Source organism: Mchenga conophoros, linkage group LG20, assembly GCF_057382185.1.
Source record: "Mchenga conophoros isolate Kocher_MC1m ecotype Shallow Benthic linkage group LG20, M_conophoros_male_GT1.1, whole genome shotgun sequence".
In the NCBI taxonomy this organism is placed as follows: domain Eukaryota; kingdom Metazoa; phylum Chordata; class Actinopteri; order Cichliformes; family Cichlidae; genus Mchenga; species Mchenga conophoros.
In genome coordinates, this window is record NC_140545.1 from 35,342,811 (window position 1) to 35,366,777 (window position 23,967).

The 23,967-nt window shown below is 42.1% G+C and overlaps 1 protein-coding gene across 1 annotated transcript; it reads right to left on the bottom strand.

Annotated features, from left to right (window-relative positions):
- Positions 1–1,074: 1,074 nt before the first annotated feature.
- On the bottom strand, positions 1,075–23,305 carry LOC146551303 (uncharacterized). The gene is made up of 6 exons (XM_085258765.1): positions 22,729–23,305; positions 9,563–9,713; positions 7,154–7,221; positions 6,756–6,865; positions 5,114–5,205; positions 1,075–4,708 (listed from the first exon to the last, which is right to left on the bottom strand). Exons 1-6 carry the CDS (start codon positions 23,017–23,019, stop codon positions 4,194–4,196), a joined length of 1,227 nt encoding a protein of 408 aa, XP_085114891.1. The 5' UTR covers positions 23,020–23,305; the 3' UTR covers positions 1,075–4,193.
- Between the last annotated feature and the right edge of the window lie 662 nt (positions 23,306–23,967).

Consider the following 23,967-nt stretch of genomic DNA (forward strand, 5'->3'; position numbering starts at 1 on the left):
ATGTTTTTTTTAAACCATCCCAGTGTTGCCCTGGCTTTATGTTTAGGGTCGTTGTCCTGCTGGAAGCTGAACCTCCACCCCAGTCTCAAGTCTTTTGCAGACTCCAAGACTGTCCTGTATTTGGCTCCATCCATCTTCCTATCAACTCTGACCAGCTTCCCTGTCCCTGCTGAAGAGAAGCACCCCCAGAGCATGATGCTGCCACCACCATATCTGACAGTGGGGATGGTGTGTTCAGAGTGATGTGCAGTGTTAGTTTTCCACACATAGCGTTTTGCATTTTGTCCAAAAAGTTCCATGTTGGTCTCATCTGACCAGAGCAGCTTCCTCCACATGTTTGCTGTGTCCCCACATGGCTTGTGGCAAACTGCAAACGGGACTTCTTATGGTTTTCTGTTAACAATGGCTTTCTTCCTGCCGCTCTTCCATAAAGGCCAACAAGGAAATCTTTGTGTAGCCTAAGCCTGCTTTAAATGTCTCAATAACTTTATCCCTGACCTGTCTGGTGTGTTCTTTGGACTTCAAGGTGTTGTTGCTCCCAATATTCTCTTAGACAACCTCTGAGGCCGTCACAGAGCAGCTGTATTTGTACTGACATTAGATTACACACAGGTGCATCTATTTAGTCATTAGCACTCATCAGGCAACGTCTATGTGCAACTGACTGCACTCAGACCAAAGGGGCTGAATAATTACGCACACCCCACTTTGCAGTTATTTATTTGTAAAACATGTTTGGAGTCATGTCTGATTTTCGTTCCACTTCTCACGTGTGCACCACTTTGTGTTGGTCTTTCATGTGGAATTACAATAAAACTGATTCATGTTTGTGGCTGTAATGTGACAAAATGTGGGAAAGTTTAAGGGGCCGAATACTTTTGCATCCACTGTAGTCAGTGTCATTTGCTGAGTCCCAGTGGTCAACTGCAGTATTTCACTGAAAAAGTCACCAATTACCTCCATTAAAAAGAGACGTCTCTAAAAAAATAATGGTATCTTCAACATCGAGCAAACTCAGCTTTTACTATCCTTACTGTGAAATATTAGAAGAAGTCACACAGTATCAACTAAAGGAAGTAAGGTAGGTTTTTTATTTATTTATCTTATATACAGACATTTACAGCCACCTTTGCTACAGTTATTTAGGATAATTATGGTAATTTTCCTTCTAAGACAGCGTAGCAGAGATATGTCAATTGTTAGATGTTGTCCAGTTGTAGTTCCAGTCTGAGAGAGAATACGGTGTACAGTAGACATGTAGCGGTGAAAAAGAAGAAGCAGGGTCGTCAGTTTGAAACACAACAAACACACTCAGTGATTATTTCTCCTGCAAACCTACTACAACACTAAAATCCCTGTAAAACAAAATGTCTCCCACTCGGTTAGCTTTCACTTGATGATGCTGATGCACATCACTTTCATCATTACACAACATCCAAAAACAAAGAGGTGATCTCAGCGGGGGATCAGTTTGTGAGCAGCTCCTCTGCAGCACTCCAGTGCTGTTTGGTTTTCAGTGCAGAGGAAGCACTGCTGTAAATATCTGACGGAGCTCAAACTCCAAATGAAAAATATGTAAGTAAAATAATGTTCATATATATATTTTTTTTGGTATTTCACTTTCTTATTTTAACACGTTTTTGTGCATAAAATAAGATCATTAGGACTTTGCACAGTTTTTGATGGCATAGTAGCAACAAAACATCAAAAATATGAAGCAAATTCAGTTTTTTAGTGTAAAAAACCGGCTAGTTCACGTATCAGAGTTTCTGCCAAGAGTTAAAGCAGAACAGCAGCTCAAAGTAAGACGAGGGATATGATTAACTTATTAGCACAAAGACTGGAAGTAGAGGAAAAACAACCGTTTGGGGTTTTGACCTGTAAACCAGCTGTGACGGTTATACAATTCTTCCATAATTTTCCATCTATTAAACTGTTCAATAATTTAAAACATTTTTATGATCTGACTGGAAACGCAGGTTTCATTAATGACAATCCTGCTTTTACCTTCATTTAGACTACACGGGCCAGCATTTTACATCCTGGACATTTTTACATGTAAAGATAGAAACGGATAAAGTTACAAACAGGTTGGTGAAACTTTATTACATTTGATATTTTGACAAAATATTTACACTTCATTTTAGTAAGTTTAAAACAAAGTCTAAATAATTACAATATTCAGTGTCCTACATCCTCGGGGAGTCGGATGAAGTCATTTGTGCTCATAGATTTAACAGCACAGTTTAAACCGTTTACTGTGTTCCTGTGAAGGTTGAATGAGGCTTAAAACATGGGGTCCAAAACAGCTGCTGCAAGTGTTCAAATTATTCGTTAAGTTAAGCACAGGTTATTTGATCTGATGATGTCATCAAATCTGGAGACAGCTTCCAGTCTTTATGCTAAGCTATAGGCTAACGATGTTCAGACACTCCTCTCAGACTCTTACCTGATGTTCTGATGGACACAGTTGAATCTGATATAAGTGAAAAAAAACCCTCAATCATCTCTGAAGCGGTGAGGAAAACAACGCGTTCACGTACAGGGACATGGATCTCCCTTCTTTCACGATACAACTTATACATAACTTATTATGTAATTAAGGAGTTTATATTGTGCCAGAAACCACATATTTTTAAGACAAACTTGCACGAAGCTGGCACTACCTAACCTGTGGTTAACATTTTACACCCAATTTAGCCTGTGGGTGTAAAGGCCGACATTTGGGGGTTAGCAGATATGTGGACAGGCCTTCCAGCTCTGTGCTTTGAAAAAGGAAATAAAATCCTACGCTGTTTTTAGCACATAGGCAGTGAATTAAATTAAACATGAGAATGGGCAGAAAATGTGACGTGTTTTATGATTTTTAATTTTCTGTCAATTATTGAGCTACTTTGTGGCTAGCTAGTTTTCAGGGTTTCCTGTGTACCTAGAAATTTCAGCAGCAACTTCTGCAATTTCCATCCACTGGTCGATGTTTGTACATGCTGATAACTTTTGAAAACTGAAACTTAAAAACTGACGATTGCATAGTCAGCAGTTATCCGATGCATTGATCTCCACAGAGAACCTGCAGGTAATCAAAACCTGCTCAGGTGTATGGAAGCCCGTTTCAGCCACTAAATAAAAACAAAAAAGCCAGTATCCATAACTTGAAATTTCGAGTTATTTTCTCGAAATTTCGAGTTATTTTCTCGAAATTTCGAGTTAGCTCTGCCAATCAAAAATATACGTGAATGAGGTCGCTGTCTTGTTTCCTGGAAGCATATGGCGCAGAGGAACGCGCACTCAAAAACGGATCCCAACAAATTGGCGCTTTCGCGAGTACGTTTGCTGATAGTAACACCATGTGATTCAGCTAATAACACAGGGATTTCATCATTTGTGAAGCCAGGCTGAAAACACTCAGCAATCTGTGCGACTGGATGTAATACCGGTAGCTTAGCTGTAGCATTTGTAGCTGAGGGCTTCAGCTTCCGGGTAACAAGGAAATGAAGTCATTCACGTAGATTACTGATTGGCAGCGCTAACTCGAAATTTCGAGTTACTTTTCTCAAAATTTTGAGTTAATAAATCGAAATTTCGAGTTAATATGTCGAAATTTCGAGAAAGTAACTCGAAATTTCGAGAAAGTAACTCGAAATTTCGAGAAAATAACTCGAAATTTTAAGAAAAGAACTCAAAATTTTGAGTTATGGAACCTTTTTTTTTTTAGTGGTGGAAACGGGCTTCCATGCAGGTGTGATGAGTAAAAGTACAAAAGGAAATCCTTTTACTACAGAGACTTACCCAAACCACAAATGAAACCATCTAGCCAAACTGCAACAGTGACCATGACTGTGTGTCCATGAACCAATAGATTAATCTTTTTTTCTTAACTATTTCACAAACTGCTCTGAAGCTGTTTTGGAAAACATCATATTTCCTGTCAGTGAACGGTAGTTTACTGGCTGTAAGACTTTAGTTTTCCAGGCAGGTTGAAGCAGGTTATGCACACATTGTTTGACCCAAATCTCAGTCAGACTTGATGCAGATGTGGCAGAAATGGCAGCTATGTTATGGTGAGGCTAATTTATAAATTGACCTATTTTGCTCGACAAGGCAGAGAGGGGAAACGGTGGGAGGGATTAACGAGGCCATGTGCAGTCAATGCAAATATGGTGAAGTGAGGAGAACGCTTCCTCTTCTTCTACTCACAGCCTGACAATCAGGATCGCAGTCAGACAGGCTAGCAGGACTGAAGGCGAGGACATCGAGCCAGCACTGTTCTGTGCAGCGCTACTGTCCTTATTTATTATACTTCCAACAACTCTCTTCACACCTTTCTCCTCCTTATGTGGCGTTTCATTTAGTTTCTCCTCTTCCTCTTTCTCCTGCTCCTTCTCTTCCTCCCTTGTATCAGGACCGATCTTGTTTATCAGTGTAGCGAGCGTTGTTGGGGGGGCAGATGGAGGCTTGGTGGCCTCAGCCGTGGTGTGTGGAGGCGGTGTATCTTCAGTGCTCGATGCAAAGTGCACGGTGGGAACACTGGGAATGCCGTCAGCGGTGGTAGACTCCACTGGAAAGTCAGGTGTTGTAGGAAGAACATCATCATCTGTAGGTTGGAGGGGATCAGTTGTTGCATCAGGACTGGATTCTCCTGTTGTGAGCATGGGATCAGCTGTCACATCATCATCATCTTCATCCTCTTCTTCTACTGTGTCGGGAACTGGAAAACATAAATGAAGGTAAACTTGTTTTAATCTGGGATCTAATGAGGTCTCGCAGTCGTTAATGCTGCCAGTGAAAAATATTTTTAGGTAAGGGACCCGGGCACATGTGCTCATAACAGAGCTGACGTCCCCTAAACTCTGTTACCATTGCTGCAGAAAAAATACACACAGGCATGACATATAGAGCTTCGAGATCCCACAAAGTCACAATTTAGTTTGATTCGACCCACACTGGTGGATCTACAGTCCATATCAAATTTGACATGGGACAGCACGATAGCACATATATATTATATTAAATTTATATGCTGATAAAAAATACATCAATAAAAATAAAGTCCTAAAATAAAATGCTGATGTGGATGAACACAGATCAGGAGGAGTAACGACTGTACTCTTACCACAGAGACTGTTTTCACATTTCTGGAGGTTTTCGGGGCATCTGGAGCACCAATCGCCTTCAACATACGGCCGCACTCCTTCATAGTTCCCTCTGAACACACGTACACAAAACATCATACAAATCCAAATTTAATAACTCCAGATTGTGTTACAAGAAAAACAGAAATAAAAAGAAAAGCTAACAGAAACTGAGTCAAACAGTTGAGTGTTAGTCTTTGTTAGCATGAGGCACCACCAATGAATATATATGCATCGTATTAAATTGCCTGTATTACTGTGAATCAACTGACTTTAAAAAGTATGTTAACAAAGGGATGTTAAAATATACAATACAGCCCAAAGAATTCACATTTAATGACGTGTCTCCTGCCTTCAGTCAAACAAGTAAAGTGTAACTAGAAGAATTTGCATTTTCTGCAAAAATGCAGTGTGAATGCTGTGTGGTGGAAATTAACTGCTGAAAAATGCAAACGAAGCAGAACTTTCTGCTGAAAAGAAGTGAAGAAGCTGAAGTGTTTGCTGAAGACAGCTTTATTTGAAAGGGTACACCGAAGAGTGTCAAGAAAGAAGAATGAGCGAGAGCGGGGAAGATGTGCGGCAAGAGCTACGGGTAGGATTCGAACCTGCGCCACCCAGTATACTGGCAGCTGCTCATCTCAGTGAGCCAAACAGGCACTTATCTCAGACACTGGAGTTGGAGGTGAAGAAGCTGAAGTACATATTAGAAAAGTTGCAGAATTCATTCAGGATTCCTCTCAAACAAATGGCCATAATTTCCTAACCGTTGGGTCTAAAATGGTCATTCTTGCACGCTTCTTTTAAGAGCAGATGGGAAATCTTCAGGTGTTCATAATTCATTATTACAATATGAATTATTAAAGATGTATGACTTGTAATGTAACATAACTGAGTAGAAGAGAAGTGAAAACTGCCTTGACTTGCTCTCAAACAACGTTTTGTAACGTTAAATCTATTTGAAGCATCCACCATCATTCTTTAACAATCATCAGGCTTTGGTGAACCATCATGGAGGTTTTCAGGTCTCTGTGGAAATCCATGAAGGAGATATAACAAGAGAAAAAAGTGCTTTATTTCCGGAGTTTGAAATCCGAGAGAAGCACAGATTTCCTGCCCTCAAACAAATGCAATTCATGGATAAACAGAACAAAAATTATTGAATTGTGAGTGTTAGGAGTGTCTGAAGTTAAATTGGCCAAAGGCTCAAGCTTTGAAATTGTTTCATTGAGGAGATATGACAACTGGAAAGCGGCTCGCATTAGAGAATTCCAGCCTGATTGTGTTTCTATGGAGAGTTTTCAGACTTTGTGTAGCTCTGAGACGATTTGACAAAAATCTCTTACTTCCACAATAATGATAGAGTGAAAACTGAGCGAGTTTTCACTCAAAGCAAACTGCATAACAACGTATGTATTTTCTGAAAAATCATAATGATGCAACTGAAAACTTAAAGAGGGATTAAATTAAAACGAAAGAAGATGTGAAAAAGCTGAATTCCACATGAATAGCTCAATTTGTGTGAGTGCTTTACAGCATTCACACAATTATTAGTACAGTCCACAAGAGGGAGCACTTGTTGTAGTATTGTGCAGCAGTAACACTGGAAGGAGTCGTGGTACTGACGCTGGGTAGTAGTTACAGACGAGGAAGGAGACTCTGTCCCAGTCCAGTCCCTCCATAGTGTCACAGAGATGGAAGGCACAGCCCACTCTGTGTGTGTCTGCCCACACCATCTGTAACACACACGCACAGTTTAAACTGAGTGGATCTGCCACATTCTACACAAGCTTTGGACAATGTCCTCTGCAGTGGATTTTAGCCATTTTAGTCGTATTCCCATTACTGAGAAGTAACTGGACAGTTGATTGATAATTAAAGTCATTCTCAGTTTGGGCGTGCACCCTGTCATTGTCCACATACATAGCCTAACTGTGTATACTGTGTGTGTGTGTGTGTGTGTGTGTGTGTGTGTGTGTGTGTGTGTGTGTGTGTGTGTGTGTGTGTGTGTGTGTGTTTGTGACCTGTGTGTAGTGTCCACACATCTTATCTTCGTCACAGCTGTTGTTCTGGAAGTCGTAGTCCAGGCGTTCTGCACAGAACAGATCAATTAGAACACACTATTCTAATGTGAACAATGATGAGATTTAGTTGAAGAATCACCACATTCAGGACATATCCAGTGACAAGTAAAGGTTCTGCAGTCAAGATGAACATCTGGTATGTTTATCCTGAAACTTGAGAGATAATACAAAATAATAAACAGAAGCTATAACAATAAGGCTCAATAACGATGCAAAACTAAAGTGCTGGTCTGGCACAGGGCACTGCTGTCAGAAGTATGATGGTTGGAAAAACCACAAGAAATCTCACAACACAAAAAGCAACAATTTCAGCACAGCTGAGTGAAATCAAATACAAAAAGTGTTGAAAACTGAGAAACTACATCAGGAGCTGTAACTTTAACATTCAGTGTTAAAGTTACATTTTTATACAAGTTCAGTAAATCACTGATCCATAGTTAATGTGTGGTAGGTTCATCTATTAACATCACAGCAGCAAAAATACTTCTAGTGATACTGCAACATAACAATGCATTTAAAATCTAGTCGGCATTCGACTGTAGCAGAAATGTTTTTAGTTACCAAAGGTGAGGAAAAAATCGAAACTCCAACCTCAGCCTGGGTGTGCCACAGCTGAGCTGCTGGATATTAAAGCTTATAAGTTTCCTCAAACTAGTCCATATTAGAAAAATTATAACTTGGTGAAATGCTCGAGTCCTGTTCTGTTAATTTGCGTTTGTTTATTACAGAGTGACAGTTTTTGATTTATTGCAGTAACGAGCGCTGTGACAGTGTTTAGTTATTCCTTCAGATTTATGAGAATTGTCATTATCCTGAACATTTACAGTCACAGTTCAATCCACACTTTCACAACAGCAGTCGCCTCAAGGTGCTTTATACTGTAAGATAAAGGCCCTTCAATAATACAGAGAAAACCCCAACAATCAGGTGTCCCCCTAACAGCAAGCACTTGGTGACAGTGGATTAAATGCAGAGAAGTGTACAAACATATAGTGAGTGAAGAAGAAACACCCAGTGCATCATGGGAATCCCCGGCAGCCTACACCTATTGCAACATCACTAAGGGAGGATTCAGGGTCACCTGGTCCAGCACTAACTATATGCTTTAGCAAAAAGGAAAGTTTGAAGCCTGATCTTGAAAGTAGAGATAGTGTCTGTCTCCTGAATCCAAACTGGAAGCTGGTTCCACAGAAAACTGAAGGCTCTGCCTCCCATTCTACTGTTAAATACTCTGGAACAACAAGTAGGCCTGCAGAGCGAGAGCGAAGTGCTCTAATAGGGTGATACGAGAAACAAAACTAGTTGTGGTGATCGTATTTTAAAAGCAGCAGTAATTTTTTAAAACCCCTGAGAAGTCGACTCAAAGAGACTGTCTTTCTGTAGTAAAGGTTTACTAGTGATTATAAATAGACAAACATCTTATTTGCTCTGACTTGTCATTGTGAAATAGATTGGATTGCAATTCAATTCAATTCAATTTTATTTATATAGCGCCAAATCACAACAAAAGTCGCCTCAAGGCGCTTCATAGATACAGAGAAAAACCCAACAATCATATGACCCCCTATGAGCAAGCACTTTGGCGACAGTGGGAAGGAAAAACTCCCTTTTAACAGGAAGAAACCTCCAGCAGAACCAGGCTCAGGGAGGGGCGGCCATCTGCTGCGACCGGTTGGGGTGAGAGAAGGAAGACAGGATAAAGACATGCTGTGGAAGAGAGACAGAGGTTAATAACAGATATGATTCAATGCAGAGAGGTCTGTTAACACATAGTGAGTGAGAAAGGTGACTGGAAAGGAAAAACTCAATGCATCATGGGAATCCCCCGGCAGCCTACGTCTATTGCAGCATAACTAAGGGAGGATTCAGGGTCACCTGATCCAGCCCTAACTATATGCTTTAGAAAAAAGGAAAGTTTTAAGCCTAATCTTAAAAGTAGAGATAGTGTCTGTCTCCTGAATCCAAACTGGAAGCTGGTTCCACAGAAGAGGGGCCTGAAAACTGAAGGCTCTCCCTCCCATTCTACTTTTAAATACTCTAGGAACAACAAGTAGGCCTGCAGAGCGAGAGCGGAGCGCTCTAATAGGGTGATATGGTACTACAAGGTCATTAAGATAAGATGGGGCCTGATTATTTAAGACCTTGTATGTGAGGAGCAGGATTTTGAATTCAATTCTGGATTTAACAGGAAGCCAATGAAGATCTCGTAGTTGTAAAATACTGAAAACCAACACTGCTTGGAGCGGTTTTCTGTAAGCCTCACTTCTACTGTTCAAAGATAACCACTGACTGTAATCTGTCTGCTGTAAACAAGAAAGCCAACAAATATTTACTTCTGAGATCACTCACCCAGGAACCATTTCTCCAGAGCCGCTCGGAGGTCCAGGGGCCCGGTGCCCGCGTACAGATTCTCTCCAGTATCTTCCAGTTCTGGGTTGTGGTTCCAGATGCATTTAGCAGCGTAGCCCTCTGCCACCAGCTTCAGGTTTGGATCCCATTTCTGCAAACAACCACTGAATGTTACAGAAGTGCTGGTTTGGCACCACCAAATCTGCTGTTTGTTAATCATAAACAGCTCGTGTCATTTTGCAAGGCAGCGTGTTATAACTTTAGATACAGAGAGGAAGTCACGTAACCAACCATATTACAAGCTGTCAGAGTTTAAAGCAATCAAATGAACATGTAAAAGTAAAGCTGGTTGACAAAACGCCTTTTTCCAACATTCCTGTCATGATCCATTTTTTATTATTATTTTTTGTTTCTGTTAGTTTCTGGTTGTACTTTAGTGATTTTTTTAGATGCTTCCTTTGTTTATCCTGGTTTCTATGTTTGTGTATTTCCTGTTTTACTTTGACAGTCCCGTGTTTTGCTTCCTCCCTGTCTCGTTGGTTCATCTGCGTTTCCTCTGCTTTTCTCGTGTTTTCCAAGTCCCAGGTTTCTTCAGGTCTCAGGCTCTGTATTGTTTTTTCCCTCTGTATCTAGTGTTGTGTTGCTTAGCTTCCCCCAGTTTAGGATTTTGTTAGTTTATCTCAGTTCCCCGTTGGATTTGGTTTTGTAGTGTTGTGTGCAGCCCCAAATAAAGGCTCATCTTCTGTTCAACATCTACCTGCATCTCTGTTGTGTGTCGATCATGAACTCTACTATAGGGAAGCCCCAGAATAAAAAAATAAATCAATACACTTGAACCATCCTCATTGTTGTTGAAATATTTAAGATTAGTAGAAATAGAGAACCAGTTCCCAGAGGTTCAGTTCCTTGGAACTGTTAGTGTGCCTGCTTATGGATCACGCTTATCGGATCTACTTATCTAATCAGTTCAGTTACATTTTGCATGCCGGAGGAGGAAAATAGTGGCTCAGTCTCCAGCCTGGACATTACTTTTGTTTTTATTGCACAAAAGGACGAGTTAATTGCAAACTGCCTGCAGGACGGAAACAACTGCATGATGCTGCCAACGCAACTCCAGCTCTTTACAAGCACCTGCACCACACAGCATGCGACTCATTCACATGAAGGTAAAGTCTTTGATATGCTGCTTGGAGATTGTGGTGACTCTCAAAGCTGAGCCAGTAAGAACCCAAAGACAATCAATGAGAACTAAAAAAATCAAATGAATCTTATCAGTGCCCATCCCTACTGATAATTCTGTTACAGCTAACTTTCATTTCAGAATTATATCCTGTTCATTACACTGTTGATACAAATTACAGTGAAACAGCAACAGTAGCAGACGGTAGCACACAGTGGGTCTGAGGTACAGGTACAGGGAGAAAGATGTAAGAACGAGAGAACACAAGAGGAGGAAGTGGAAATGTAAAGCCTAAGTTTTTTTTGTAATCAGATATTGATTGTGTTCATGTTGTGTTGCTGAAGTGTTTTCATATTGTGGGACAAACATAATAATTATGGCATAATTGTGCTCCATAAGTATAATAACTGTGTGTTCAGTGCTGCCTTGTAAGTGACTCTCTGTGAAACACAAGCTGACTTTTATGCTTTTATTCATCGGTGCCGTACATGTGGCTCTGATATCTGAGTCGCAGCCTTGAAGTCGTTGGCTGGTTTGCCCGGATCAGGACTCGAAGCAGAGATGAAAGCAAATTTCATGCATACAAGTACAAAAGACACACAGACATCAATGAACTGGTGCACATCGTCGTTCATGTGCTGCAAGCAGCAGTTCAGCAGGGATGACGACCACGACTCTGTCCAGTTATTTGGTCTTCATGTTTATTTGTGCACGCTGCACAAATCAGAGTTTTAATGTAGACACAGCACCGATGCTTTCACGACAACTGAGTGTATATGTTTTATTAAAATTTCACACCAGACGTTACTAAAGTCATACTTATGAATTATTGTTTGTGAGATTAAATTGGTGGTTTTATAGCCCTTCTCCATTTTTTGGTTCCCTCCCCTCTTTAAACCTGCTTTTAATTATCATGATAATTTCATTGCATTTCCCAAGAGTTCAACAAGCCATAAAACAGTAAATCCAAAACAGCAATGTACAAATATTCTGGAGCTGCTTTAATCTGGTTATCTAACCACCTCCATATCTCCCAGTACTATAAAATCAGCCACAGCTCTCCAGCAGAGTCAACAGCAGGATCATTGTTGCTGTTTTCTGTGACACTGGTAGAGGCTTCATAAGCTGAACGGCCTCTTAAAGTAAATTTGACAGCCGGTAGTTAAATAAATATTATTGCACATGATATGACATTTAATATCAGACCAATGAAATGTGAAACGCAGAGAGCTGATTCATAAGCAGCCACTGTGTTTGAGCCACCAAGGCTGAGTCATCCTGTCCTGGCCTCGCAGTCATTTAAAGATGCTGAAGTTATTTATTTTTTCCAATTATTTTCTATCCTGCTTCCTTTATACAAGACAAACCATGGGTGACCCCTTACCCCTGACCTCTGACCCTGAACGCAGTCTGACCCCCTGACGTGCACATTTCCTTCCCATCATGTCTGTAACAGCAGGTTCCTGTACAGAAACTGATCTGGTGAAAGGCAAATAGCCCACTGCAAGGACGTGTGACCTTCAAAAAAGTCATTAAGAACAGCGGCTCTCTGTATCAGCTTCCTTTTAGGAAGACCAACCAAAAAATGCTCCGACTGGGACAAGAAATGACAATGGACCGGCATCAGTCCGTGAGTCGTTTGGTACCGGGCTGCGAGAGTTGAGGCTCGTGTGTGAAAGTCATGGTTTTCAGGGTTTTGATCCTTTTTATGGTTAACGCAGTTTCCCTGGGTCTTTTCCCGTGTGTTATCAATAAATCTTCCCGCTGGTACTGGTTTTATTTTGCTGTATTTATCCGCAACAAGTTTTCGGACAAAACCGGTCAAAGTCACCATTAAGAGTTCTGATTCGCTGTTTGCCTCCCACTGCAGCTGAAGACGTCATGTGATGATGGTCATGAGTGATGAGACGGAGCACAGTGACGCCTTTAACTCAGCCCGTTGTCTGCAGCTCGTGGTCTGAGTCACTGTTGCTACGAAACCTAAAGAATGAACAACAGGACCCTGACAGGGAGTTTAATATCCCCGTGTGCGTGTGTGTTTATTTGTCCAGCGCTGACATGCAACACAAACAATAGTCAGGGGTCTCCTTCACATTCCTCTCCCTGCAGGCGCTCGCAACATCTGGTCTGTATTATGACTTTCAGGTCATGTGGTGTACACACACACACACACACGATCATCACTGTCGACTGTACTGGAAGTCACCTGATCTGAGAACAGCTGATTATGTTCTCCTGAGTTTAACTGCAGCCTGTATTTTGTAATCTGAACAAAGTTTTTGTGTTTTAATCACTGACTCATAAATTAATGGATATGTTTCACTGTTTCCAAGCTCACAGAGTCGAGGTTTCTCCCTCAGGTGTGGACTTCAGTATAAAGTGCGTATGCATATATAAATAAAACGTAATTGAATTAAAATCACAAAGGATGAGTTTACTTAGTGAGTCGTGGCTACAATGAAAGTTGAGTTTGTTTCTAGAGCACATTAGACCCCCCCCTCCGAAAAATCTGAAACAGATTTACTAGTTAGTTTGTTTGCATTTGCCATAGCTTACTGGGCTCTAGGTCCGTTTCGGGCTCTAACATGTGACGAGTAGGTTCGTCAAAGTCAGTGTTCTGTTCAGCTGGATGTGAACTGGTCAACCTGATTCTCCTTTGTGCCCTTTCCATCTGGTTCCCCTGTACTGGTTGCACTGGTTTGGCTCAGTCCAGGTCTCTGAACCAGCTGCTTTGCAGACGCCTTTACATCCCAACAAATGCTGAACTCTGTCCTCTGTCTCTTTCTCCTCCTCCCTTTGAGTCTCCCCTCATCTCCCTGTTGCTCCTCTTTTCCATCACTGTCTTCTTACCTCCTCTTTCTCCCCTCATTTGTCTTCTCCTTCCTACCTCCTTCCCTTCCTTGTCTCCTTGAACTGCTTCACATCTTTTTCCCTGCAGACCAGCTAAAATCATAAGAAAATAATATGAAAATGGAAACGTCCCTGTGGGGCTCCCATGGAGGCTGAGACAGCCTGCGACCTCCCCTGGTCCAAACGCGCGCACACACACACACACACACACACACACACACACACACACACATTCCTCTGGGCGCTCATTCATTCTCTGACTAATTTTCTTTTCTCTCTCTATCTAAATCTTCTCTTCCCCCCTCTTCATCGCTTGGCTCTTCCCCAGCCGTCCTCCTCTTCTGTTGCTCAACCTTGATCGCTCACTCCCTCGCTGTTCAGTCTGTTCCCTCTGACACGCTTGCTAATGGAAACACCCGCCTGTTCCTGGAACCCAGGCCTGATTTACTCTGCTGATAAAGAGTGATGACCCTGCTCTGCCAACCTGTGCAAGCACGTTTTTATCAACTCACTGAGTGAATTAAAAATGGTTTTGGTTGGTAGTAAAAGGAGGCGGGGAGGCAGTGTTATTAAAATGGATCTTTGCCATCCATTGTATGCTGGAAGATAGGAAAGAGAAATAAACAAATCCATGCTAGCAGTTCTGTAACTACGACTAAAACAAACTGCAGCATTCAGCATAACAGGTGCTTTTATGTGTCCTGAGGTGTTTATAGTGACAAGTGGAGTAGATTAACCATGAGATGTTAGAGAAAGCAAACAGGGAGGAAGTGAAATTCACAGCACCTCAGATGCTGGAATTACAAAACAAGAGAATAACTTGAACCTGAACATCGATAACTACAATCACAAGCACTCAAACGTTTATCAGAGAAATAAAAGACTCCATTGACATCTGGCAGCTGTTTTTACATTGAAGACTTGATATAAAAGCCCAGGTTACACTGCAGATGTGTGATCGCGCAGAGTCACTGACAGCAGTCTAGCCTTAGTCAGAGATGCTCGGCAACATCCTTCAGCTCCTCCAGGGGGACACAGAGACGACCCCCCAGGCCAGCCGAGAGTCCAGTGTCAGGGAGATTACGTGCAGCATCGCTGCATCAACCATCCGTTCTTTTCTAGGTGAGCGCCGTGGCCTGAGTTTTGGAGGTGCTGATTCTGATCCCTGCTGGTCCACACTAAACCAAAAGGATCACCTGTGGACTCTGTGGACTTCATCAGTGACATAATGAAGCACCAAAGTCCCTACATCACCTCGCTGATGCAGTTCCCGCATTTATTTTTCATCTCATTTGTTCTCCCAGGGCGGCTGGAGCGGCTGGTGTTTCTCAGTTTAACCTATCGTCCCGCTCACTGGAGTTTTTCTACATCACTCTCTCCACTGAAACCAATCCTAATAGCAGCCCTGCTGAGGAGATTTCCACAGTGGAACCACACATTAAAGTTCCTGTGGTGGAAAACGGACTAATCCTTTCTTCTGGTTTATGGGCTTCAGAGGTTTAATTGCTTGTGGTTAACATGTGACCCAGACTTTGACAGATCTTGGCTGATGATTGTCAGGCGGGTGTCCTGCATGATGCTGCCATTTGGCAGTCAGAGGTGCGCCCTGAGCGTCTGTGTGGGGAGCAGAGTCTTCAGTTCGCTCTCAGGCCCGGGCACAAAAGGTTTAATAGAGAGATGGGACGATAAGAATTTAGCGATTCAATATCCTTATCGATTATCTGCTTCTCATTCGCTCTGCTTTAAGAGTCACCACCATCAATAAGCAGCATATCAAAGACATCAGAATCAGTTACATGCTGTGGGTCGAATGTTTGTGCATGTTGGGAGTATTTCTTCTCTTTGTTGTGTTGTTACTCCAAAAAAAGTAATGTATAATATATATTACACAGGACAGTTTTCTTAAGTGCTCACAGAAGAATGGCTGTAAATAATAATAATGACACATACAGTGTTTTTCTTATTAGGTATGAAGGTAAATGCAACAGCACAAAGCAAAGATGAAATCAAGCACAAGGTGGTCACCACAGTGACTCTACTTATAAACATGAACAGGTAGAACTGGAGGCCGAGCGCTGAGGGTCAGGGTCAGGCTGCTGGGTCACTCGGCTTTAAACTGTCTCTGGGCTAGCTTAGCATTAGCATGCTGTCTATGCAGGTGTTTACAAAGAGTTCTGTTAGCAGTACAATGCAGCTGTTTCTCCTCTGGACACGGTTTGCACTTTACCGTCACACTCTCGTCTTTTTGGGAAATGAAATATAAGTAATGTTCACATCCACACTGTAGACTGCGCCACTGTTTTTCTCCTTTGCACATAACTAAAACCAACTGATTGTAAGTGGAGCCGGTAAAAGGGGGAGACTAACAGTTCCAAGGAACTGACCTACTGGGACTCCCAATGTCAGTTTAACTAAGGTAACATGACATGACTCAGTCAGACCTCATGTTAAACTGTTCAAAAGCTGGATTTCACAAACACTCTGGCCTCAATCATGCTGGATTCTTTCAGAAGAGCAGAAGCCAGAAATCCACAAATATAAGTTTGCTATCTGAAAAACCAACGACCAGTGAAAAGCTCTCTGTCTGTGTTTGTAGTCAAATTAACCTTTGATAAAAACACATTCACATAAAAGACAAAAAAAATATATTTTTGAATAATGAAGGAAACATAAAAGGTGGTCTCGCTCTTTTATAGGTACTGAAAGACATATTTTCTTTGAATTATGAAAAACCGACTGAATGTTAACCTGAAATACAACATGTCAGGTCATGTCAGCAATAGATCATCTAGACAGCTGGACATGTTTCTGCTGTTACATGACTTATCTGTGCTGATATGATCAAATTGCAAAGTGAAAAATATGGAAGCAGTTATGATTTTAATTAGAAGGATATTTAATTATCACGATAAATATCCCAGCTGTTTGTCAAACACAGCTGAATACTTTGATCCTAAAATTCCCTCAGAGAACTCAGAGAGGTGCATCCTTCACTGTAACATCTCCAAAACGAGTCAGACTTCCTCCAGCTCGTCTCTGGTCCAGTGAGCAAACCAAAACAAGCAGCCAGCCCGAAGCTTCAGCACAAAACCATCGCAGAGCTTTTATCTGATGCACAGACAGAAAGCTCTCACATGCACTCTGAACTGTGATAATCATGCTTTTTTATTAATCCTTCATTGATAAATGTTATCAGACTATCAATAAACTAAAATGTTAATTCGTGCTTCTATAAATAAGAAAACACAGAGTCAAACTCACTGGTTTGCTGTATCACTATAGTTGAGTGATATTATCGTCGCTTCACCTGCATTTGCAAACATGTTTTTTAGCATCTTCATCTTCACATCTGATAACATGATGTCATCTTACGTTGTGTGCTGTTGTGGCAGGCTTTGTGATTGTTTAGCTGATATCTAACGAGTGTCTTCTTGTGGTCTGCTGTCAGCTGTCCTTCCACTCAGAAGAAAAAACTGGAGAGACTGATCATTTTAATGCTCCAGTATTTATTTATCAAACAGTACACGACTGGCTTTTCTGATCAAGGTAATTAGAGACCACACCTTTTTAAAATATGGATCTATTTATCGTCTCAGCCCGGTGTCTCTGTCACTCACAGCAGTGTCATCATGCTCATCATCCGTGTTGCAAACTTGGCAGAGAGTCTGTGGATCTCTTGGTGAGGATCAGAGGGAGGGACCTCTCCCTTTCTTCCGTTTCATGCAGTTTGTGCACTGACTTGTTTCTTTCTCAGTGATCATGGACCATCGTGTTTACCGTATGCATATGATTTCATCAGACAATAATGAGGTGAGAATCCCAGCCCCACCTCCACTGGGAGAAACGTTTGCTGCTGGTTACCAGAGTTCAGAAAATGGTGTTCGGGACAGCCTTGGTGTGTTCGTCATGAAAACACGGGACACAAAACACAGATACAAACAAGGATAATTAGAACAAGACAAAGCTAGAAGACGGATCCAACAAACAGCGCCAGAGATTACATATGCACTTGTGCTCGGGGGAACATTCGGCAGAGAGAAGAAGAAGAAAAAGCAGACAACAGAACAAGAACTGAGAATATTAGGAAATCAGGTCTATTCTGGACCGAAGACAGTAAACAGACATCCGGCCAGTCAGTTTTTATCCGTCTCCTTCTCCTTATAGTCACATGTTCCTCTTCCTCTTTTTTACTGCAGCCTTTGATCCGAACGTCGCCCTGCTGCCTCAGCACCAATAATCACCCCGAGCCTTTTAAAACAATGTCACGTAAACTCAAACTGAATTTGCTTTCGGCTCCGATGAACCCTGATATCCCATAATTCAAGAACTCCAAGAGCTGCTCACAGCTGGAAATGATGAAAATAAATTGCGGACCGTGGTGAGAATGAGCAGAATCGTCTTATTTGCTCTGTTTAATTTTCTAACCGGAGAAATCCCGCGCGTTTCAAAGTAAAAGTAGAGTTTCACACACATATGGAGAGGAATTAACAGTATTAAAGACTGAAAACACGGCTCGTCCCTTCAGTTTTATTCGTCTCTACAAAATAGAATTTGTTGGGGTCTTTTTTTTAGCAGCAGATTAATTTTAGAGATTTCAATTCAGCCTTTTACACGAGGCTCAGTGGATGGTTGTTGCTGCTGATGCAACACAATTAGATTAGTGAAACCCAACAGCAGCATCTCTTTCTGAACACAATGGTCAGTCTGTGTTGTCTTCAGGTCTCTGGATTACTCAGGATGAAGCTCAGAGTCAGGCGAGGTTCAGAAAACTGGAGACCGGATCCCTGTAACTGGGAAAAGACTGACTGGGTGGTCAAACATCTGTAAACTACCTCCACCCACAAGCAGTTTTGTGGAGGTTTAAACTGTTACGAAACAGAGACTCGCAGGCCGCTGTAGCATTAGCAACACCTGCCTGATGTCACTGCAGTCTTATCTCACACGCACTGCAATGCAGAATTATATCTTCTGTGAAAGGTTGTCCTCACTTGTCTGCAGGCCGTGAACACCTTTGGGTGCTTTACATAAGACTGGTTATAAGTGCTGATGCTTTAAAGACAATTGTGGGGAAATGACTTTAACTGCAGTGAACTGGCAACTGAGGGGCTGTAAAAGGAAGTGAACACTAAAGGATGCCCATAAACTCCCAGGGTTTAAAAATCCAGCTTTACAGTGAAAAATACAAACATTTATTACCTGGTGCAAATAAAACATTTAAAAAAATGTTTTTTTATATATCCAGTCCATTTCTGAAGTGTGCTGCAGTTGCAGTTGCACCCTAAGCTGTAAGATTTCTTACGTCTGGATTGGCTTCGGGCAGTTCTGCTATCAGATGCTCAGATGCATGAAGGCTCCCTGGCAGACATTTTGAGACCATCTGAGAACATTTTGTAGTCTTCGTTTAAATAAATTACCCACAGTTCAAAGAGCTGTGGGCTTCACGGGGTTAATTCTTTGTCCTGAACTGTGGTGACTACACAGGTTTGGACCTAAATGCTGGCCACAGGAAAAAAGAAGTTCTAACAATGAAAGGCAAGTCTTTATTGAGGCCGATAACAAAGTCTAAAAATCAGAACCCAGCAGAAATCCAAAACACAGAAGGGCACTGAGAGCAGAACACTGGGAAGCAACAACAAACACTGACAATGGACAAAGAGAAGAAAAGGCTATATATACAGAGACTGGACGACAGGACACAGGTGGGGAATGAGGCACAGCTTAACAGGATTAACACAGACAAGAACAATCAGGGAAGCTGCAGACAGGAACTAAAACTAAAGCAGGGGCCAGAAAACAAAGCTAGAAGAGAGACGGAGTATAAAAAAGAAAGTTAACAGATGGAGGAATGACACACAAACTCAAAGTAGGAACCGAGGGTTAGTACAAACAGCAAGGTCATCTAAACGTGCGCCCAAAACTCCACAAACAACTAAACAGGAACCAGAACTCAAATAATACAACACGACTAATGCTCAGAATCACTGGTGTGACAATGAGATCACAGCAGGAGTGAAAAACTCCAGAAACACTCATCAGAAAGCACTAGAATAACTGTAAAACTCAGTAACTCAGTAAAACTGTGCTTTGTATTCAGTTTAAATCAAACTCTGGTTTGTTTTCGCCCTTTGGTGCAGTTTGTTGTGCAGATCTGAGCTCAGCAGTGACACTCAGGCGCGCTCCAAAACAGCCACACCGACTCCCTTAGAGGACGCCGTCTCCTTCCGGCTCCAAATGATTTGCAGAGCCGTTTGTTTATGGTGAGAACGAGATCCCGCCTCAGTGTGACGACTAACAGGTGTAAGCTGCAGGTTTGAGCTAAACGCATTCAGGCGTGCTTTGCACTCGGTACCAGGGTTACGCCTAAAACCTGCTCAGATAAATATTAATGTTAGGAGTAAATTCTCCACATTATCCGTTAGTTAGTGGGGGAGGGGCCAGTTAAGAGATTTGATTGGGCATCCGGTGTGCAGCATCCCTTCAAATCGGCCCATTAGTCCAAAACTGCGCCTGCCCACCGGGAAAATGCCAGGTAAGCGAGATTACTTGTTCAACTCTGAGCATCATTATGTGGTTTGCAGTGACACATTCTGGTTTGCTTGGAGTTTTCTCTGTGTGAAAAGAAATCAAACCACAGGAAAAAGCTACAAATTTAAAAACTCATCAGCTGATATGCACCAGAATAACCGAACTATACATGGGAAACGCTCTAATCAAGCACAGAGGCGGCTCCGGCTCAGGAGGGTCAATCCCAACTAGGGATGGGTACCGGTATCCGGTGCCATTATGGGACCGGTTCTGACATAAACGGTAGTAACCAGACCGAAAAGCAGCGCACATTTCGGTGCTTTTTTTCCCCTGAGCTGTGATACACTTTGGATTCTAGCCAATCATTTTACCTTTCCAAGGATAGTAGGCGGGCAGGTGTGGTGCCTGTTATCTGACCTGGAGTTAGCAACATCCCCCAAAAACACGAAGAGGAGAGTCCTGGCCCCTAGCCCTGCCAGTGTAGCAGAAATGATGAGGATGATGATGCAGCAGCAGCCGTTCTTCTCTGCGTGAGTAGCTTCATGTTGTTCGTGTGTAATTTACGTTGAGTAGGCTAACCACGTTATTACATCAATGCATGTAAGGTGAACTAGCAAACACCGTCGTAGTTACATGCGGCTTTCTTCTTGTTTGATGGCAGATACTCCCTTCACCAAAAAGGCTAAAATGACCAAAGAAAAAGTGGAAAACAGCTAAACATGAGAGGTTTTTGGACAAAGTTTGTGTTTTTTCCATTGTTTAAGCACTGCTTCCAGCCAAGAGTGATACCATATATGCCCCATAGCTGCAGAAAAGGCTAACATTGTTATATTTTTACAAAAAACAGCTGAACATGAGAGGTTTTTGGACCAATTTTGTGTTCTCCATTCTTTAAGCACCGGTTCGAGCACCGTTTAAGCACCGGCACCGTTTCAAAAGTACCGGTTTGGTACTGGTATCGGATAAAACCTAAACGATACCCATCCCTAATCCCAACCGGCTCCAGTCTGCAAAAGTATCCTTGGGCAAGATGCTAAACCCAGAGTTGCATACATCAGACTGTGAATGTGTTTGAATGTTAGATAGAAAGCACCTTGAATGCTCAAGAAGAGTAGAAAAGTGCTATAAAAGAAGCAGTGCATTCGCCATTTACAAACATAGACAGGATCATCACTCAGGTCTGTGAGGCTGTGGTGCTTAGGGAGAGCATTGTGCTTTGGCCATAATAATGGGGTCCTCCTAAGATCTGTGTCTCTCAGATGCTGTGGTCTGATTATGATACTATCCATGGTTCAAGTTGTTTTTTTCAGTTAACAACTGATACATTTTGACTTAAGGAGAAGCAAATGGACAGATGGATGTTTGGAGCTTTTGACTTGGTTAAAACTGCTGCTGTATGAAACAATGATCACTATTGAAGTGTTGTTTTACTTTGATTCATGTCCATATTTGGTGTAACTGCTGGGGTGCTTACTCCTATCATTCACAAAGACAAGAAAAAAACAACACCCATCCATTTCTCCAACTTCTTCTCCGAAACTGGGTGAGGGGTGGGTTACACCAGTGCTAACACACAGAAAAGACAATTCACATTCACGCCTGCGACCAGTTTAGAAAAACCAGTTAAACCGACATGGAATGAAGAACACCCAGGACACCAATCCAGGACACACTACTGCGCGTCATCATAATGGCGATACGAAGGCGTGAATTTCTGTTACGCAGTAAAGATCTGCAGCTGTGCTCTGTCATCGCCATTTTACATGATTAGCCAACCGTTTCTGTTCTGTTTTTAAACCAAATTCAAAGTATTAAGTTCCTGCATTTCCTGCAATCGCATATATTTCCTGATGGCATCAACATAACGATGAGTCAAAAAGATGAAAAATGTAACACCGTAAATGGTTCATGATCAGTGAAGCCACTGTCGTCCTACTCCCCGGAGTGATGACACATTCACAGCTCAAAACCACAAGTTACACAAAAAAAGCTGAATCACTCTCAGCTAAGCAGGTTATGTGTTAGCCTGCTGTAGCTGCAGGCTAACTGTATTTACACCATATTTAAAGTAGTTCAGTTACAGAAAACAGAGATGCTGCATTTAGAGTTTAGTTTGATGCTCACACAAAGAAAAGTCAGCAGAGATAAAGATATATTTTTAGTGAGTTCTCTAAAGCTGGATGAAAATCTTTATTTCTTAATGCTGTGCTTTAAATCAAACACTCTCACACTTGGTCTGCTCCTGATCCAAACAATTACTTGTAGCCTGGACTCACCAATATAGCATAATGGTGATGTTGAGTCCAGTTCCATGCCCTAAAAACATGACTTCATACTATTTTACTCTAATCTGCTGATATATATCTAATATAACCATGAGTATAGACGTCTCTGCTTATTTGTGATGAATAAGCAAAAACAGTGATTAAATGTACTGACATTGGACAGAAAATTAGACATTTATAGATGTGTCTGCTTTTATATTCTGTATCTGCACTCGAGGGGGAAAAGGTGATATCAGATACAATATCTGACATTTATTGGATAAACGTGCTGCATTACCTTCCCTTCCTTTGTTTATGCTTATTTGGGATGACTTGTAGGGTCTTACCAGAGGCATCATGGCCGAGGCGCTGGGTGAAACCTGTCCTCTGAAGTGGTTGTGAAGCTCCACCAGCATCTCCTCCTGCTCCTCGTTCAGAAAGCTCCAGGCTCCAGGAACCACCAAAGCCCCCAGCAGCAGCCATACCCAGAGAGGAGCTCTCCTCAGTGGGCTGCAGCGGCCGCTGGAACCTGTCCTCTCTCTGGAGCTGCATGAAGCTCCATCCTGGGTGGTCCATGGGGTCATGGTCCCTCTCTGGGTACTGACCCCCTGGAGCGCTGAGAGTCCCCGCAGGTGCATGAGGAGAAATAGAGTCCTGGGGAATATTCTCAAGTGGTCCAGAGTCCAGCGAAGAGTCTGCGTGTCAGACAGATCAACAACTGAGTGTGTACAAAAGGCCGCTTGTCTTAGTGTGAGTCTGTGTGCCTGTTTAAAAGTGTGTGCGTTCCCTCCTCAGTGCCTCTCACTCTCAGCTCTGCTGATCTTTGTGTTGCTGACCCGGCTTTAAGAGAAATAGGATCCTCCCCTACTCACACTCACACAGACTTCCCTGTCTCTGTGAGTACTCTCAGCATCCTCGAAACCCAAACCCACTAAAATGAAGTATCCCAAAAACTATTTTACAAAGTGAAGAACGGCCGAATTACCCTCACGCACACACACACACACACACACACACACACATACACACACACACACACACACCCTGCAGAGTTCACATTTCACACACTGCACCGACTGGTACGCACAAAATAACTCCCCACTCCACGCTCCACCCGTGCTCACTTTCCATTTTCTCCATGTCAGCGTGACTCTCTGATCCTCAGTTTTCTGTTTCTTTCTCTCGTCAGTTTTTTCTCCTTTTCATGTTTTTTAAATGAACTTATTCTGCCTTTATTTGACTTCTGTCCTCTTTCTCTGAACATTCAACAATCAAACATTTCAAAGTGTCAAAGAAATGAGTCGGTGTGCCTGTGTTCACAAATAACTCTGATTCAACCTTTAGACTACGCTAAAAACCCAGCTTCAGACAGGAGGGATTTTCTACTCTTAGCTCTTTATGATGTCACAGAGAGAACCAATATTTCCCTGTTTATGACCACATGGGCCCCAATAACAGATCAGCACCCCACTCTGAAATGGATGGATGGATTCTCACCTCTAACTGATAAGAGCTAGGTGAGGTGGTCTGGGCATCTGATCAGACTGCATCTGGGGCAAAATAACATCTTAAGTTCAGGAGAACTT

Coding starts and splice junctions, on each gene's coding strand:
- LOC146551303 (XM_085258765.1), bottom strand. CDS start 23,019: ATGCACCTGCGGGGACTCTCAGCGCTCCAGGGGGTCAGTACCCAGAGA. Junction 5,206..6,755: donor GTCTGTAACTACTACCCAGC/GTCAGTACCACG, acceptor ACGTGTGTTCAG/AGGGAACTATGAAGGAGTGC. Junction 4,709..5,113: donor ATGTGAAAACAGTCTCTGTG/GTAAGAGTACAG, acceptor TATGTTTTCCAG/TTCCCGACACAGTAGAAGAA.